We start from the raw sequence: 18832 nt of genomic DNA, 5'->3' as shown, positions 1-18832 counted from the left end.
TATCATCAAAGTTCCATGATGAGTGAGGATTATTAGGATAGATTTATAGGACTACTGTTATAGCCCTATTGTACACTTTTCTCACTTTCAAATATTTCAGAATTGAACAATGGAATTTGGCAACTTTCAGGATAAATCAAACCACTGTATTTTTGATTCATCAATATATTTATTGAGTGGAGGCTCTCCAAACCTGTTTTTTTAATGATCCACAGTGGTGTAAAGTACTTAAGTAAAAATACTTGACTTCTTTAATCTACTATTTATATTTTTGACAACTTTTACTTTTACTTCCATACACTTTCCCTGACAACCAAAAGTACTCATTACATTTTGAATGAAAGAAAAGGAAAATGGTCCAATTCACGCACCTATCAAGAGAACATCCCTGCTCATCTCTACTGCCTCTGACCTGGCGGACTCAAAGTCTTCATATGTGTGATGTCTGAGTGTTGGAGTGTGTCCCTAGATGTCTTTAAATAAAAAAACATGAAAATTGTACCATCTGGGTTGCTTAATATAAGGAATTTGAAATTATTTACACTTTAACTTTAGATACTTAAGTATATTTTACTAATTAAATTGACTTTTAATTCTTAAGTATATTTCAAACCCAATACTTTTAGAATTTTACTCAAGTAGTATTTTACTGGGTGACTTTTACCTGAGTCATTTTCTATTAAGGTATCTTTACTTTTACTCAAGTATGACAACTGGATATTATTTCCACCACTGATTATTCATAAATACTTTCCTAACCCTAAATAACATACAATCTCCACCAATTGGTCCTGAAAAGGAGATGAATACATGGCTTTCTTTCGTTGATCCCTAATATTCTGAACTGTTCTATCCATTTATTCTAATGAGTCTGTCGAGAAAATTAGAATTTAAAGGTACACCACATTTAAAGTGGTGCTTTAGATAAATGTACTGGAAACCCTATTGAAAGAAAACTCCATAACAAAATCTATTGGCCAGCAAGTGGCAGGGTTTTCAGCAGTTTAATTAAATGTATTCAGCACGCGCAAGGGAACAGCACCTGCATAAGTTAAGACTGAATACCAACTACTGTGAAGAGCGTATGAAAGGTGTGTTTAGGAAAGGCGTACATTTCCTAAGTCTGAATCGGGCCCCAAGTGATTTGCAATAGATCGAGTCTCAAGGTGATGTCCTTTCATCACATTTGATTAACAAAATGCAAGTAAACCATCAAAAACCATTATGTTTTATTTTATTTAGGGATATGTCTAAAGGGGGCTACAATAAACACCTCAGTGAGAGATCTCTACATAGCTAAATCTCAGCTTAGACCCTTTTAAGCACATTTTGACTAAGTCACTACTCAAAATACAACAATGCTTTCCTAACAAGGCCAATTTGTTTTACAGTGAGCACAATAAGCTAAGAAGCCTAAACCACGGCACACAGGCCTAAGCCTATTTAGAAAGGTCTAGACTGGATTCCGAAAACTTGATCAAAGTGCATGTTCTATCAAGATATAAATGATTATTTATGACTATTAATATCAAAATGGTCTCCAAACAATTCCACTCCATCTGTTTTTTCGCTTTATGCTTGAACAACCTTGGAGGAGGAATTGTTGCTTATCCTGGATGTTGTTGGTGTGACAAAATATGGTTTACCTAAGTTCCTCTCAATGAGGGATTTCAGTCCAGCTCACATTTCAGTCTGGCGTACCTTTCGTGAGTAGTGATGTATCCAGCCTGTGTTACCACAGTGGGTTCCGTGAAGTGTGAACGTGGTATTGTGTGGATCGTACACTATCGGGGACAAGACCAGAGAATTACACATTTCCCGTGAATGAGATACGCTGCCATCATGTCACATTCACACCTGCAGCGCTGAGATAAAGGAGTGTCAAAAGACAAACAACGGTGCTTTTCAGTCACAGTTGAGCGACATTTGAACACGATGACACATGCGGGGGGCGGGGCATCCAAGTGAAATGCATTGATAACACAAATCACGTCTTCTTACTGTACATTAAACAGAACATATATGTTGTTGACATGAAACACGGAGTGTGAATTCCATGCCACAATGTGCTGCGGTGGGACATCTCTGCACGTCTATTGAGCAAAAGCAGCCATTTTTTAATTGCACCGCCCACATACCGCACCAAACTGAATTACAGTGGTGCTTTACTGTGGTGCTCTTTGGCAAAAGGTTGACGCCAACATTGCGCGTGGTCAAAACCAAAAAATACAGTGTGGAAATGTTCCCGGGGACATGTTCATACACTCACATACAGTATATTATACACAGCAAGGCAAGGGGGTGGGTTAAAGGGTGGGGAAAGGCAGCCAACACAACATACCGACATATCCTAACCCTCCACTTCCAGTGCCTTAAATTCTGTTATATGTGTGCAGTGGAGACTGGAGAGTTTGATGGCTTCCAATGGAAATAGTAGTAGCTAGTAGTTTTACTGTAAACGCATCAAGCACCATCTTCAGTTTAACTCGTTCCCCAAGTCTCTGTGGATGGATGGCATAATAGCGGTAGCAGCAATGGAAGTCCTAGCAGCTAGCAAGCTTTGGATCTGGCTCGGTTGCCACTTGGTTGCCATGTAAATGGAAGAGGACATTCCTTAGATGGATATCCTTCCAGCAAAGCACTTGACAGCTTGTCCTCTGTTGGTGATGTAACATACGGGTAATTGCTTTGGGACTCTTTGGTTTTATGCCCGTCTATGCTGTATGGTGCTGTTATATGTGATATGATGCATTCCGAAAATCAGAGGAGCCTTTGTTGCCTTATGTTGTTCAATGCATCTGGTAGAAATAAACTATCAATTTATAATATAAGACTCCCTATGATTCCACCTCCACTGGACTACATGTGTTATAAACTATGGATTGATTCTCTGTCTGATAGAAAGGGGCTGATAGTAGCCCACCGACTGTACATTATCTGTATAGCATTCCAAATGTGGACGGGATACAGTTAGCTGGACTGTCCTGTCCCAGAGGGGTCTTTCTCACATTTCGGCTGCTTAAGGGGTGCCTCTGTGTCAGAGGCAGTGGCGTGGGAGGGCTGAGGAGAAGGTGTGTCAAAGCTCTTCCCCATCCTGCCCCCCTCTCCATACATCCTCTCCTCCCCTGGCCCGGAGGGAGACTCGTGTGTGCGCATGTGCTTGGCCAGGTGGTCGTTGCGCATGAACACGCGGGGGCACATGGTGCAGCTGAACTTCTTGGTGCCGGTGTGCGTCTGCAGGTGTCGCTGAAGTTCGTCGGAGCGCGTGAAGCGCTTGCCGCAGAAGAGCCAGTTGCAGACGAAGGGCCGGTCCCCGCTGTGCCAGCGCAGGTGGGCCTTCAGGTGGGAGGTCTTGGCGTAGGCCTTGCCGCAGCCCGGGATGTGGCAGTTGTGCATGTGTTTCCTCCGGTCGTCGTCAGTGCTCTGGCCCATCTGCTCGGCGTGGACACAGTTGGGGCACCGGCACACAGACTGGCCCGAGCCCCTAGAGGCAGAGCGGCGCTGGGGCTTGGGCCGGACCGAGGCGGCACCCTCCTGTGGCTCCTCCAGGGAGTACGACTCCGGCTGCAGGAGCTCTGGTCCTCCCAGTGGCTCCATCTTGAAGCCATCCTGGGGGAAGAGGTGAGAGTGAGCTGAGTGTGAGGCTGGGGCCAGCTGGGCTAGCTGAGCAGGAGTACACAGCTGGGGCTCGGAGCCGTAAGGCCCCAGGGAGGACTGCAGTCCCATGGAGCTCTGACCAACTGCCTGTAAGCCCACACCCTGGCCCGCCTGCAGGTCCATCCAGCTCCCTGGCCCGGTGTGGAGGTCCCACCATGAGGGAACGTTCATCTCTTCTGAGCTGCCACCAGAGGGTGCTGTCCGTAACCAGGGTTCATAGGGGTGGGCCATGAGACCAGCTGCTGTCTGTGGGATACTGGTGTTGAAGGCTGAGTCTGGTGAGGAGTGAGCGGTGGCCGGGTGGGTCTGGGGTGTGGTGTGCTAATTGATAACTGGGTGAAGATGTGTAGACTACCACATGGCTGGATGGAGAGCTTGAGGATCCTATTCACGATTACTGACCTGTTGGCAAAAAAACGGATTGTCAAATTGTAAAATGGTGTAGTAAATTCTTGTAAGATGACTACTGCTTCTAGCCAAATGGCTACAATGTAGCCCAACAGACACGCCCCCGTCTCCATGGACACCCCACCCCAGTTCTCACGCTGCGTGGCCGAGGAGAGAGCTGACAGAATGCGGGGAAGGAGACGAGGGGAAACGTGTCCGGACAGAAACCTGCCAAATGCATCCGATGCCAGGTACTTCCCATGGCGGAGGACAGTCAAAGAGAAAGCTAAAGAAAACAACTTCAGCGGCCCTATGAAGAGGCAGAGGCAGAGTGGAGATAAATGCGAAAGGTGGCGGAGGAAGGAGGAGAGCGAGAAAGAGAGAGAGGAGTGTTGACAGGAACAGCCCCGTGCAGAGATGGGGGGTGAAAAGGAAGAAGATCCAGGGAGGTAATGGCTGCGGGCCAAGATCTACAGTATTTGTATGTCTCTGAGATTTTCGGAGATGAAGCCTAGCAGACGGAACAACCTGTTTTTTTTAATGAATCACACATGATTTACAACAACATCCCTTCGAGGTGACTAACAAAAAAAAGAGACGTTGCGATAAATAAAAAACCGCCTGCCTCCTACACACTGGCGGCAGCATGCATCAACAGTTGCTGGCTGACGGCTTTCAGGAGCCTGCGAACACAAGTCCAACAATAACACAAGAACGATGACTTTATCCATATAATTAGGGCAGCATGCTCTAAGACAGTCAGCATCTTGTCCCCACTGCTCTGCGGTGCGTAAACTCCAGTGGACCAGAACAATGCTAAAATATACACCCCGCAAATTAGGTTACCTTGGAATTTTAAGAGGTGACGGAATGCACCTGTTAAAATTGGAGGAGTCGAGAGACATTTTTTGGTCAAAAAGCTGTAACTCAATCGACAGGAGACGCTTTACTTGCTTCAAAACACAAAAAATGATTCCAAAAATGTTCTGTCCCAAAATGATAAGTTGGCAAATATATGCCATTATTTTGACTGCAGGAAACAAGAAAGAAGTCTGGGTCTGAAGAGGTTACTATCTTGTTAGTCTGAAGATCATAGGTCGTGATACCATATCTGGGAGAGAGAGAGACCATACAGCATTATTCACCCAGACAATCAAGCTTCAATAGAAGGGTCAAGGTTCAATGGTAGACCTGTCTCCTGTCCCTTGTCCACAAAACCATTAAAGCCAGATTGAGCAAGCTATTTCCACAACATACAGAAACTTTGCAAAGATAGCCTACAACTTGTGAGATTTAGATTCACTCTCATCCCTTCCAGTGCTTGAAATGGAATGGAAAAGGTATCAATACAAGGTACACTACCATTCAAAAGTTTGGGGTCACTTAGAAATGTCCTTGTTTTTGAAAGAAAAGCACATTTTTTTGTCAATTAAAATAACATCAAATTGAAGGTCAGCATCCCGGAGCCGCCTCTTCACTGTTGACGTTGAGACTGGTGTTTTACGGGTACTATTTAATGAAGCTGCCAGTTGAGGACTTGTGAGGCGTCTCTTTCTCAAACTAGACACTCTAATGTACTTGTCCTCTTGCTCAATTGTACACCGGGGCCTCCCACTCCTCTTTCTATTCTGGTTAGAGACAGTTTGCGCTGTTCTGTGAAGGGAGTAGTACACAGCATTGTATGAGATCTTCAGTTCCTTGACAATTTCTCTCATGGAATAGCCTTAATTTCTCAGAACAAGAATAGACTGACGAGTTTCAGAAGAAAGTTCTTTGTTTCTGGCCATTTTGAGCCTGTAATCGAACCTACAAATGCTGATGCTCCAGATACTCAACTAGTCTAAAGGCCAGTTTTATTGCTTCTTTAATCAGAACAACCGTTTTCAGCTGTGCTAACATAATTGCAAAAGGGTTTTGCAATGATAAATTAGCCTTTTAAAATGATGAACTTGGATTAGCTAACACAATCTGCCATTGGAACACAGGAGTGATAGTTGCTGATAATGGGCCTCTATACGCCTATGTAGATATTCCATAAAAAATCTTCTGTTTCCAGCTACAATAGTAATTTACAACATTAACAATGCCTACACTGTATTTCTGATCAATTTGATGTTATTTTAATGGACAAGAAAATGTGCTTTTCTTTAAAAAACAAGGACATTTCTAAGTGACCCCAAACTTTTGAACAGTAGTGCAGGTACTGGTACTCAAGCAATAGAACATTTGGGGTGCAGGTACTCCCTACCAATGAGCACGGGCACAACGCAAGCGCTGATCCCTTCAATTGATTTTCAATTTGCTGAGACAACAAACAATGCCTTTGAAGACCAACAGGATTACGAGCTATGCTTTGGACTGGTCTTCCCATGGCCCTCTTCAGACACTAGAGAGGAGATGCTCTTGAGTTGGAATGAAATCGTAAAGCAATTCGTTTGGAATTCCAGAATTAGAGGTCTGGTGTTAAAGGTCAAGCTGATTTATTTTACGTTGCCCCGGAGCCAGAGCTCCGCCGCTGCTCTGTAATTTTGGGGGAATGTGAGTCAGATGCACCATGGCGTGAAGCATCCCCCTATTTCTCTCTCTCTTCCCCCTCCTCTCGTTCGCTCTCTGATATAATAGCCCTGTAAACAAATAAGAGAGTGGCCGATCCTCCTCCATTCACAAAAGTGGCTGGCTGGAACACTAGAGAGTATCCTGAGGGTAACAGCTGGCATGGGGCCCCTGGGGGAGGGGAGCCGGGGAGGAGGAAGGTGCAGGACGACAGGGCTGCATCGTAAAACCTGCCCGACCAAGACCTAACACAGTCCCCAGTTTACTATTCTGCCAGAGACAGAGGAGGCTCTGCCCTGCCAAGACCCAGCACAGCCCCCCCCCACACCAGTTTTACTAGTCTGCTAGAGAGGAGAAGATGCTCCGGGGGAGGAACGCATCACGGTAGATGACGAACTGACTTTGGGGTTATTCCATGTTGGTTATCGTTCCGATTCAGCCAGTAAAGGGAAAAGTACAAATACGATATAATAGCAGAATAAGTTTCCCAATGTTTACTGTCACAACCATGAATAAAAACTGATGCTGGACCGGAGCATACTCCATACTTTTCTTTTTACCATCCAAAATGTGTTTCTATCAAACACAGACATTTGGAATTGTCATTACTGTATGAAGTATCTGTACTCCTACTTCTAAATATCTGTGTTTTTGTTTGAATGGTTTTTTGAGTTGAGAAAATCTTGTGGTTTAGTCTGATATGTGATATAACGTTACAGGTTCCAAGACATTCTAGAAGACTAAGACGGGAAAATGTCATTAAAATACAGATGAGGATTGATGGTGAAAGTGGCAACAAGCCATCTCATACACATCCGGAAATATATTCCCTTCTACGTTGGTGTCCCTGAGAGGATAGTGACTGTCTGACAGCTGTTTGTCTACTAGTATCACAGACAAATGAAACAACCTTGATTTGTTTGTTTGTTGTTGTTGTTCATGTGGTTTTACATCAAATGTTGTCAATGTTACACATTATGTGTCCAAATGTGAGCAGATTTGTAAATAGTCTTTTGCACAGACATGAAATTCCAATTCAAATACTCAATCGAAATGTGAAGACGGAGTAGAGGAAGTGTCTCAACTAGCGTGTCAATAAATCATCATGACTCATATCGAGACAGGTCTACACAGAGGAGCACAATCCATGTGTTGACAGTTGGACATAGAGTACACGAGTGATATGACACCTCCTGTCTCATTGTATTAGGCTACAATATAAACTTGGAATACATTTTTACATTTCAATGGTCATTGAATGGGAAAACTCACCGTGAGGCTTAGGGTCCTCTGAGGCATATTGCCTGTCAACTTTGACGTTTAAATGTCATTTAGAAGTTCAAGTGCTCTGGTTGGGTTGGCCCCCAAAGTCCCATACACTTAATAACAAATGAGGGTATCCTTCTTAAACACCTATGTTTGAGGTAAGTATTTAGCTGTTTAACAATAAGCCCTAAATTGATCTCCAAGGTTGAGCTTACACAAGTAGGGCTAGTATAGCGATTATAGTGTAGGCCTATCATACACGGATTGATCAGTAATCTACTCGAACCCACCAGTAGCTATGGAACGTGTACTGAGGAGTATTTTTGGGGGTTCGCTCACACAGGAGTAATAAAGCCCTAGTTCACACAGGAGTAATATCATTTTGTGATTTCTAAAATGTTTTATTTGTTTTTCAATTTCTATTTATCAAAGGGGGGCTGCAGCACCCTCGGCACCTCTACTTCGAATAACAGGAAGTGGTTGAAGAGCTTTATAGTTAAGTGATGATAATAAACAATTATTTGTCAATCATCATTCATTTGAAAAACACAAGTTTCCATCATCATCATATGTCACAATAAAGAAAGTTAGACAAAATACATATCCACCCATCGAATGGATAAAAACGTTGTTGATCGTTAGAAAAATGTGCTTATTACTGCCGCTTCTATTACACACGTCGCAATGATTTACTCAACATTGTTTTTGTCGAACAAACCTGGTCCAATGGAAACCTGCCTTGACAGTGTACTGTGAGGAGGTTAGAGCCTGGCGGAGTGGTGCCAGGAAAATAGCCTCTCCTTCAATGTAAAAAAAACAACAAAGGAGTTGATCGGGGCCACAGTGAAGAGTGTCAAAAGCTTCAAGTTCCTTGGTGTGCACATCACAGAGGACATGAAATGATCCCACCACACCGGCACCGTGGTGTAGGCGAAACAGCATCTATACAAACTCAGACGGCTGAAATAAATCCGCATGGCCCCTAAGACCCTCACAAACTTTTACAGATGCACCATCGAGAGCATTCTGTCAGGCTGCATCACCGCTTAGTACGGAAACTGCACCGCCCTCAACGGAATCGCTCTCTAGGGTGGTGCGGTCCGCACAACATATCACCGGGGCGCCCGAGTCACAGTCTGTTCACTCTGCTAACATCTAGCAGACAGAGACAGTACAGGTGCATCAAAGCTGGGACAGAAGGACTGAAAAACAGCTTCTATCTCCAGGCCATCAGACTGTTCAACAGCCATCGAGCCATCTTTTGTAGTAAAAGACAAAGATAGACACACACACACACACCTCATAAACACGCAGACTCCTGTACTCACAAATAGACTCACACATGCATACGCCCATACTCACAAACACAAACACACACCCAAACACATACACATGCACGCACACACACAAACTCACACACACACACAGCCAATGCTGCTGTCCCATGTATATAGAGACATTAAACATTGGACCGTTTATTTTATACTTTTGTTTACTCTGTGTATTCATATACTGTATTCTTCATATAGCTCATTGTAATATAAAGTGCCTTCAGAAAGTATTCACACCCCTTGACTTATTTCACATTTTGTTGTGTTACAGCCTGAATTCAAAATGTATGAAATATTTAATTTTCTCACCCATCTGCACACAATACTCTAAAATGACAAAGTGATAAAAAGTTTTTAGAAATCTATAGAAAATGTATTGAAAATGAAATACAGAAATATCTAATTTACATAAGAATTCACATCCCTGAGTCAATACATGTTAGAATCACCTTTGGCAGCGATTACAGCTGTGAATATTTCTGTGTAAGTCTCTAAGAGTTTTAAACACCTGGATTGTACGATATTGGCACATTGTTATTTTTAAAATTCTTCAAGCTCTGTCAAGTTGGTTGTTGATCATTGCTAGACATTTTCAAGTCTTGCCATAGATTTTCAAGTCAATTTAGGTCAAAACTGTAGCTTGGCTACTCAGGAACATTCAATGTCATATTGGTAAGTATATTTGTATGTTATAAGGTTACTGTCTTGCTGAAAGGTTCATTTGTCTCCGAGTGTCTGTTGGAAAGCACACTAAACCAGGTTTTCCTCAAGGATTTTGTCTGTGCTTAGCTATATTCTGTTAATTTTTAACCTAAAAAACTCCTAGTCCTTGCCCATGACAAGCATACCCATAACATGATGCAGCCACCACCTTGCTTGAAAATATGAAGAGTGGTACTTAGTGATGTATTGTATTGGATTTGCCACAAACATAATCAAATCAAATCCAAGTTTATTTGTCACGAACGCTGAATACAACAGGTGTAGAGCTTACAATGAAGTGCTTACTTACAGGCCCTAACCAACAGTGCAATTTTCAAGTGCAGATAGTCCGGGTAGCCAATGTGCGGGGGCACCGGTTAGTCAGGCTAATTGAGGTAGTATGTACATGAATGTATAGTTAAAGTTACTATGCATATAAGATAAACAGAGAGTTTAGCAGCAGCGTAAAAGAGGGGTTGGAGGGGGGGACACAATGCAAATAGTTCGGGTGTCCATTTGATTGCCTGTTCAGAAGTCTTATGGCTTTATATTCAGGACATAACGTTTTTGGCCACCTTTCTTGCAGTTTTACTTTAGTATGTTTTGAAATAGTTTTATTCTGTCATTTAGGTTAGTAATGTGGAGTAGCTACAATGTTGTTGATCCATCCAAATGTTTTCTCCTATCACAGCCATTAAACTCTGTAACTGTTTTAAAGTCACCATTGGCCTCATGGTGAAATCCCTGAGTGTTTTCCTTCCTCTCCAGCAACTGAGTTAGGGAGGACGCATGTATCTTTGTAATGACTGGGTGTATTGACACACCATACAAAGTGTAATCAATAACTTCAACATTGCTCAAAGAGATATTCAATGTCTGCTTTTTTAAATGTTTACCCTTCTACCAAGAGGTGCCCTTCTTTGCGAGGCATTGGAAAACCTCCCTGGTCTTTGTGCTTGAATCTGTGTTCGAAATTCACTGCTCGACTGAGGGACCTTAAAGATAATTGTATGTGGGGTACAGAGATGAGGTAGTCATTCAAAAATCATGTTAAACACTATTATTGCACACCGAGTGATCCCTGCAAGTTATTATGTGACTTGTGAAGCACATTTTTACCCCTGAACTTATTTAGGCTTGCCGACATTTCAGCTTGTCATTTTTTATTTAAAAAAATTACATTTCTAAAAACATAATTCCACTTTGACATTATGGGGTATTGTGTGTAGGCCAGTGACACAAAATCTAAATGGAATAAATGTTAAATGCAGGCTGTAACATAACAATAATGTGGAAAAAGTCAAGGGGTGTGAACACTTTCTGAAGGCTCCGTATCTACTACTGTACATTGCATTTTTGTTACACTGTTTATTTATATACTGGATTCTCGATATACTGCTGTATATATATTTTTGGGTGTATATACGCATATATTGCATTTGGATTTCTGATACAGTGTTAATTGGGTTGTCAACTGGATTCGTTCTGACATTCGGGATTTCTTGTTTCTTGTTTTTGTACTTAAAATCATCTAGGATCATATCATTCCCTTTCGCTGAATGGGTTGTTCCCTGCCCCCGTTGATTTTACACATACATTATCAAGGTCCTGAATGTCTTGGCTCAATCTGGGTTGAAGAGAATCAGCTTGCACTCATAGGCCTTCACAGGTCTATATGAGGCATGACGTAAGGTTGTCTTCTTTTTGTCAACTAAAAGTCACTTCTTTATGCATTTCAGTCACCATAACATTCATACTGTAGTTTTGTAGTCTGCTACAGCATTGGAATATGTTGTATGAGAGAGTGCAAGATAAGCTACTCTCCTATAAAAATGTGTAAAAACAATTCACTATAACATATTCTAACGACTGGAATTCCATTCATTGTAAAAAATAAATTACTATTAAAAAAAGTACCTAAAATGTTTTTTATTATTTGTTTATTTTGATTGTTGGTTTTGATGGTGATCCTCAGTGTTTTTCAACATTGGAAAGCATACAGATTACTGGTGCTAATTGTTTCCCTCAATCATAATGAATACCCCTGTGTGGGATAACCAATTTCTAAATCGAGGTCTTTGGGGTCGTGAAAACACATCAAAATATGAGACATTCAACAACCTTTTAGGGCATCTTTACCTCCTGCTTTATGTTTCATCTGTGACCAGGAAACATTCACCTAAATATTAACTCAAACTGGAAAGGAGATCTATTCAAATTTCTATTTTATTCTACTTTATTTTGATGCAAATTGTACAAATTATACTATTTTCAAATATGGTATCAAATGCACAACCTGTCACTCAAACCCAATCCTTTCCATGAGTAGGGAATGAATTTGAATTAGGCTTACAATAATATATATATTATTTGGGCACAACTATATATATATATATATATATATATATATATATAATATATATATTATATATATATATATATATATATATATAATATATATATTCATTACTCCATGACTCATTACAAATTATGAATTGAAATATGTCTTTCCAAATGTAAATTAAAATACACATTGAAAATAATAAATACTTATACAGATATTTCCAATAATTTTTTCTTACTTTTTCTTAAAAACAAATACTTAAATATTTGCCATATCCCGTTATTTCAAGTGGTTCTAGATATTCCAGGTACAGTCCTCTGTTTCATTGTTCATGCAACTGTCAAGAGGATGTACCCGTCACTTCGATATTGTTCCACTACATACACAAAAATACAACGCAACGGTTACCTCGTGGGTAAACAATGCGATGCTTATGAATCAAAAACGTTTATATTGAAACATATATAGCTACCTGTTTACACAATGGTGCCCGTAGTTCTATTCCGACGCGATGTAGGAATAGCTTTTTTGTAGCCTATTATATTCACTGGTATGAAAATAAATAAACCACCTTGGCAGAAGTCAACTAAAAGCCTTCGGTAAAAAAAAAAAAAACGAATAAATAAATAGATATCCTCGTATATCATACAGTTCCCTCCATCTCGGGCGGTTCAGGTGAGACGAGACAACGCTTCCACGTACAGGTAAGCGTACTCAGTGGTGGCTGAATAATAGGTTATGTATCTTTTTCTTTTCGCAGGCTCCGCCCTCTTTCGGTGTGTGTTTTCCCCTTTGAAGATGCGCTCGCGCGGCTGGAGGTCAGGAAGTGTACATGGGCATGGCTCACTTACGTTACAACATTCGGACCCATGAGAAAGTTGACAACTCTTTGAACCCTCTTGTTACATAATTTGGGGTTGCCTCAGTGCCTAATACTTGCATTTCAAATGGCTCTAATGTTTGCCCACCGCAACTTACTCTCAGGAAAACTTTTATTCAAAGCCTTTGACCTGTCAAATAAAATAAAAATGAATGAATTATGTCGCAATGCACTGATGCATTACTAGTAGCTGGTCACTTACAATACAGTAGACTACTTGTTGATTAGAATGCTTGTTAAAAATTACATGTCACCCATTTATTGACCCCCTCTGGGTCACACAGTGGCATCTGGTACCATTGCAAAGGTCATTATTGTCACTGGTCTGGTCACCATGTAGGCTCCAATGTCATCCTACGTAAACTACTGGCAACAGGCAACAGGTCTCTATAGCATAGATTGTATCTTGTTATGCATACTTAATCTACTGTAACCTGTTTATGTCTAACCTTCAGTGTCAGTTCAATTCTCAATTGTCAAGAGACCACAATTGACAAAACAGTATCATATCCTTTCATCTACTGCATGTTACAGGCAGTGTAGGTGCCTTATCAAAGCTCAGTGGTGCCCAAATACATAGCTGGTCCTCTTACTTTTGCCAAATGAGAGGAAACACTCGTTAACTGTTGTCTGTCATGCCAATGAAAATACGGATTAAATCCAATCCAACATCACTGCTCTTCACAGTTTTATCAGCCTCTTCTTCTAAAGGTTTTTATTTTTTCCCCTCTTCTCAGTTAATTCCTTTCCTGTCACAACATGTTGGTGGAGTGACTTCAAATCAACGGACAAACAGAGGCCACAGACAGACCGGCGGGAAGTGGTTTACTTACTTAATGCCGTCTTCTTCTCTTTCTCTGAAGCAGCAGTTTTTAAAACGCTGAGTTTGTAGCATTGATGCATGGTACAGTGTGTCTATGGTTTGGACTGCAACATAACAGGATACAGATGTATTTAGTTTTGTATCAAATGATGAAATATTGACTCCGATTCGCATTTTCACAACCATGAATGATACAGTGCCTTCAGAAAGTATTCATACCCCTTAACTTATTCCACATTTTGTCGTGTTACAACCTGAATTCAAAATTGATTAATTGTATGTTTTTTTCCACACAATACCCCATAATGACAAAGTGAAAACATGCTTTTCGAAAATTTTTGCAAATTTACTGACATTTTCAAGTTTTGCCACTCAGGAACTTTTACTGTCTTCTTGGTAATCAGTGTAGATTTGGCCTTGTGTTTTAGGTTATTGTCCTGCTGAAAGGTGAATTCATCTCCCTTTGTCCGGTGGAAAGCAGACAGAACCAGATTTTCCTCTAGGATTTTGCCTGTGCTGATCTCCATTATATGTATGTTCTATTCTGAAAGACACCCCAGTAGCCACCACATTGCTTGATAATATGGGGAGTGGTACTTAGTAATGTCTTGCATTGGACTTGCCCCAAACATAACACTTTGTATTTAAGGACAAAAAGTACATTTCTTTGTCACATTTTTTGCAGTATTACTTTAGTGTCTTGTTGCAAACAGGATGCATGTTTTGGAATATTTGTATTATTTTCACTGTGTCATTTAGGTTAGTATTTTGGAGTAACTATAATGTTGCTGATCCATCCTCAATTTTCTCCTATCACAGTGATTAAACTCTGCAACCCTTTTAAAGTTCAACATTTGCCTCATGGTGAAATCCCTGAGGGGTTCCCTTCCTCTCCGACAACTTAGTTAGGAAGGACGCCTGTATCTTTGTAGTGACCGGGTATATTAATACACCATCAAAAGGGTAATGAATACCTTCACCGTGCTCAAAGGTATATTCAATGTCTGATTTATTTTATTTTCTACCAAGAGGTGCCCTTCTTTGTGAGGCAATGGAAAACCTCCCTGGTCTTTGTGGTTGAATCTGTGTTTGAAATTCACTGCTCGACTGAGGGACCTTACAGTTAATTGTATGTGTGGGGTACAGAGATGAGGTAGTCATTCAAATATCATGTTAAACACTATTATTGCACACAGAGTGAGACACAAAATCTCAATTTAATCCATTTTAAATTCCGGCTGTAACACAACAAAATGTGGAGAGAGTCAAGGGGTGTGAATACTTACTGAAGGCGCTGTGTGTGTGCGTAGCGTGTTTCAATAAAACAGACTGACTGTGTATTATAACAAAAAAACTGTAGCCTACATGCACTGTGCTATACAAGTGCTTCCTAAGGGATGTAGGCTTTTCTTCTATATTTACTAGCTTTTCCAACCTGTATTGAAAAGTTCACACAGAAAGAATTCCTTTCAATAGGGGATTGATCTTGTGTGCGTTCTCACTCGTGAAATTAATCTGGATACGCATGTACACAGAGAGGGATCAAGTTGCTGAATTGGGGACCACACACAAAGCCTAAATGATGTTTACCAATGTCTTTCAATAGTCAGGCATATTTCCTTGTGAATAAAATTCTTCCAACTCCAAAAGAGACTGTTTAATAACATTTAATTACAGTGCATTTAAGATCAATTACAAGGGGCTTACAAATTCTCTTCAGGTTTTAAATCTGTTTAGACGGCATGTTGCCCCCTTTTCTGTCCGTGGCTGCATTCTTTTAAGCGTCTTTCACGAGGTTGTGTGTGTTTCTCAATTGTCTGCGTATATGTTCGTGGATTTGACCTTCGACCCCTCAAACTGACGTTAAAGACCATTTGTTATGGCTCGTACTTAAACCGTAGTCTGTTCAGATGTCAAAGGTGGTTTACCTAAAAATTCGGTCCACCCTTTTCCAGGCATAGAGCTGCTAGTACAATGTTCACAGCTGGATTTGAACCTCTAGCAGTTGATTGGAGATGCTTAGTCATATACTGTAAATATATAGTATAATCGTATATACTGACAGTACACTGGCTCACAGACTCCATTTCAGGACAGGACACACCATCTTATTTGGACCTTAAATCCTTCAGCTGTAACCCGGGTGCCAAGGACCCACTATAGACCTCATCCCCCCCTATGTGTCAACTCATATAAATCCATTCACACTCTCCGGGGCTATTATAACGCTCTAGTCCTGAGGCACATTCTGTATAGCTGAATGTCTCTGGTAGAATGCAGACAAATCCCACAAATCCCTTTGAAATGAATCGTCTGTCACGGATAGTGAACAAATTACATTTTTTGTCACATTGTTGGCCATTCTCCTTGGATTAAAGCTGTTTCATTGAAGTATCCAAAGATAAACGATTCAAGGAACTTATCTTTTGTAGTTTTCTGTTCCACACTTGCTTTCGTCATCCAGTATCATTAAGAGGCTTCTAGATGGATTTTTTTTTTAAAAGATTAAAGAAGAAAATTATCATTATCATAGTTGATGTGTTCATGTCTATGGTGCACTAGTTTATTTTCGTCTATGTCTATAACTTATTTAACTTTAATTTGTACAGATTTGTCTCATAGAGACAAAAAATCTAATTTGCAAGGGAGACCTGTTATAAGTAGCCTAACATTGACTAACCAACCATAAAGCATGTTTTATGTGTGTCCCACGGAAACTACCCTGGTGTCTCAGCTAAAGCCTAATATCACCGTTGGAGCCTCCAGAGGGATTGGCCAGGTAAAGCCTCATTTCCCCTCTGAGGGGGAAAAAAAAGTTAACTAGAGTAAACAGTAAGTGTACAGTAGCAGACTTCCTATATCCTTGTTTACTATTCAAAATCCCATAAGAGGAGGTACCGGCTGCCAGGGGTTCTGAGTCTGACTGAGTCACGTTTTTTTTCCTTCCCTTCTTCATGCAAACACACCTAGACACTCACTCACCACAGCAGCCCCCTCTCCCTCGCTCTCTCTCTACCCCCCCCTTTCAACTTCAAACCCAGTCATTTCTGCAAGCTGCTACTTTGATTGTACCAAACACCTGTATTTTTGGGGAGAGACTTCCTCAGTAGCCCCCGCCTCCCATCTTTGATTGTTAAACAGCAGTGGCGCCGCCATTACTGTCTGAGAGACTGATGCCGCCCTGCTTCCCCTCCTCCTCCTCCTCCTCCTCCTCTTAAGTTCCTTTTAAACCAGAATTTGAATTGGTCTCGGAGTATGGCGAGCTCCATTTTATTTTATCCACGTTCCACCATTCCAAAGTATCTGAGTTGTATAGATGAAGACTTTGAATCTCATATTCCTGTGTGTGACAGCTGCGGAAATCAGAAAGAATCATCAAAGAATCATCATGCCAGGAAGCAGAGCCATAACATTCTAGCTCAAAATCAACAAGATTATGACTATTCTCCTGAATGCGAGGAAAGTGAGAATCAGAGGTAACTTTAGTAGAAAATGCTGTCAGAGTTGTTTTCTCTGTCTTAGGTTGTATCAACAGTACAGAGAGAGTGTGAACAGAGCAGACGCACACACACACACACACACACACACACACACACACACACACACACACGGCCCTCTTCCCCCTCGCCCTTAATACCAGGCTTTAATATCCAACCTCTCATCCCTGCCATCCTGTCTTCCCCTCCAGATTAATGTCCTCTCCGATCTCCACCAGCTGTTTCCGTGCCAGAACACCCCTCATCTTCCCGGGCCGCTGGCCTCTTGGTTCAGGTGGCAGATGGTAGTCTGTCTTTGGGGCTGGGCCATTGGGCCGCATTTTCGCACTGCCTGCGCATCTATGAGAGAATAGCCGCCCTCACGCCCATTAGCAGGAGTGTCAGTGTATTCACATCGCCACATGCCAGACCACCCTTGTAAATAAGAATTTGGTCATAACTGAAGTTATATAAAATGTATAACCTGTGTGGACAGCTTTAAGGGAAGAGCCTTGTGTCACATAGCTCAAAACTTTGGAGTGCCCCCACCTTTTGTTGATGAAATAAAATAAAATGATAGCCTTTCACTTTATTAATTTGGACTAAATCAGAAAATGTTACATTTTAGATTACAATACTATTTTGTTCATCATAATGCAACTTAAATATAACATTTGTAAAATGTAATGTTAACTTACTTAAATATGCTGTGTACGTCATAAACCAGTGTTTGTTTTGAGAGTGACTTGGGGGGGGGTGTACGCCCACAGTTTGTTTGTTATAAAGTGTGTCTGTTTTGTTTAGTCTGTGTGTGGTATGCGTGAATGAGTAAGTGTGTGTCTGACTGTGTGTGTTTCTCTGTCTGTCTGTCTGTCTGTCTGTGTGTGTGTGTGCGTGCGTGTGTGTGTGTGTCAGTTTGAGCAGTGTTAACTGGGTGTGGCTGTCTGTGCCTGGGGTGGGCATTTACTTTTCAGGGCTGTTGGTGTTTGTGTCTTAGCACAGATGGGATGTGCAGAGGTAGTCGTGCCGGTCAGATAACAGGTTGTCTACCTGAAAGAATCCGAGCCTGCTTCCTCCACCTCCACCTCCACCTCCACCTCTACATACATTCCAAGTGTGCTGCACAGTGCCACAAGGAAACACCTCTCACCACCTTAGTGCTTTGACAACCTTTTTCCTAGACACTCAACACCCAAACAAAGCTGGGCATAGCTGAGCACTGACATGGCCAAGTGTTCAACGACAACTGGAATCACAAGCCAAAAACCTAAAGGTTAAAAGTGTTTGTGTTTATACTTCACAAGTTTCCCTTTGTATGTGTGGACTACACCCTATTAGGCTTAGACAACAAAGGGAAATACTTTAGCTATTGATCAAAAGCGTGAAGAGACTTGTAGACTTGTAGACTTGGAA

The 18832-nt window shown here is 41.4% G+C and overlaps 1 protein-coding gene across 1 annotated transcript; it reads right to left on the bottom strand.

Annotated features, from left to right (window-relative positions):
• Positions 1-314: 314 nt before the first annotated feature.
• LOC112245677 (transcription factor Sp6-like) lies at positions 315-12941 on the bottom strand. The gene is made up of 2 exons (XM_024413821.2): positions 12713-12941; positions 315-4059 (listed from the first exon to the last, which is right to left on the bottom strand). Exon 2 carries the CDS (start codon positions 3886-3888, stop codon positions 2971-2973), a length of 918 nt encoding a protein of 305 aa, XP_024269589.1. The 5' UTR covers positions 3889-4059; positions 12713-12941; the 3' UTR covers positions 315-2970.
• Positions 12942-18832: the final 5891 nt, after the last annotated feature.

The sequence above is a fragment of the Oncorhynchus tshawytscha genome, linkage group LG32 (genome assembly GCF_018296145.1).
Source record: "Oncorhynchus tshawytscha isolate Ot180627B linkage group LG32, Otsh_v2.0, whole genome shotgun sequence".
Lineage (NCBI taxonomy): Eukaryota > Metazoa > Chordata > Actinopteri > Salmoniformes > Salmonidae > Oncorhynchus > Oncorhynchus tshawytscha.
This window is presented reverse-complemented; position numbering and strand designations above follow the sequence as displayed.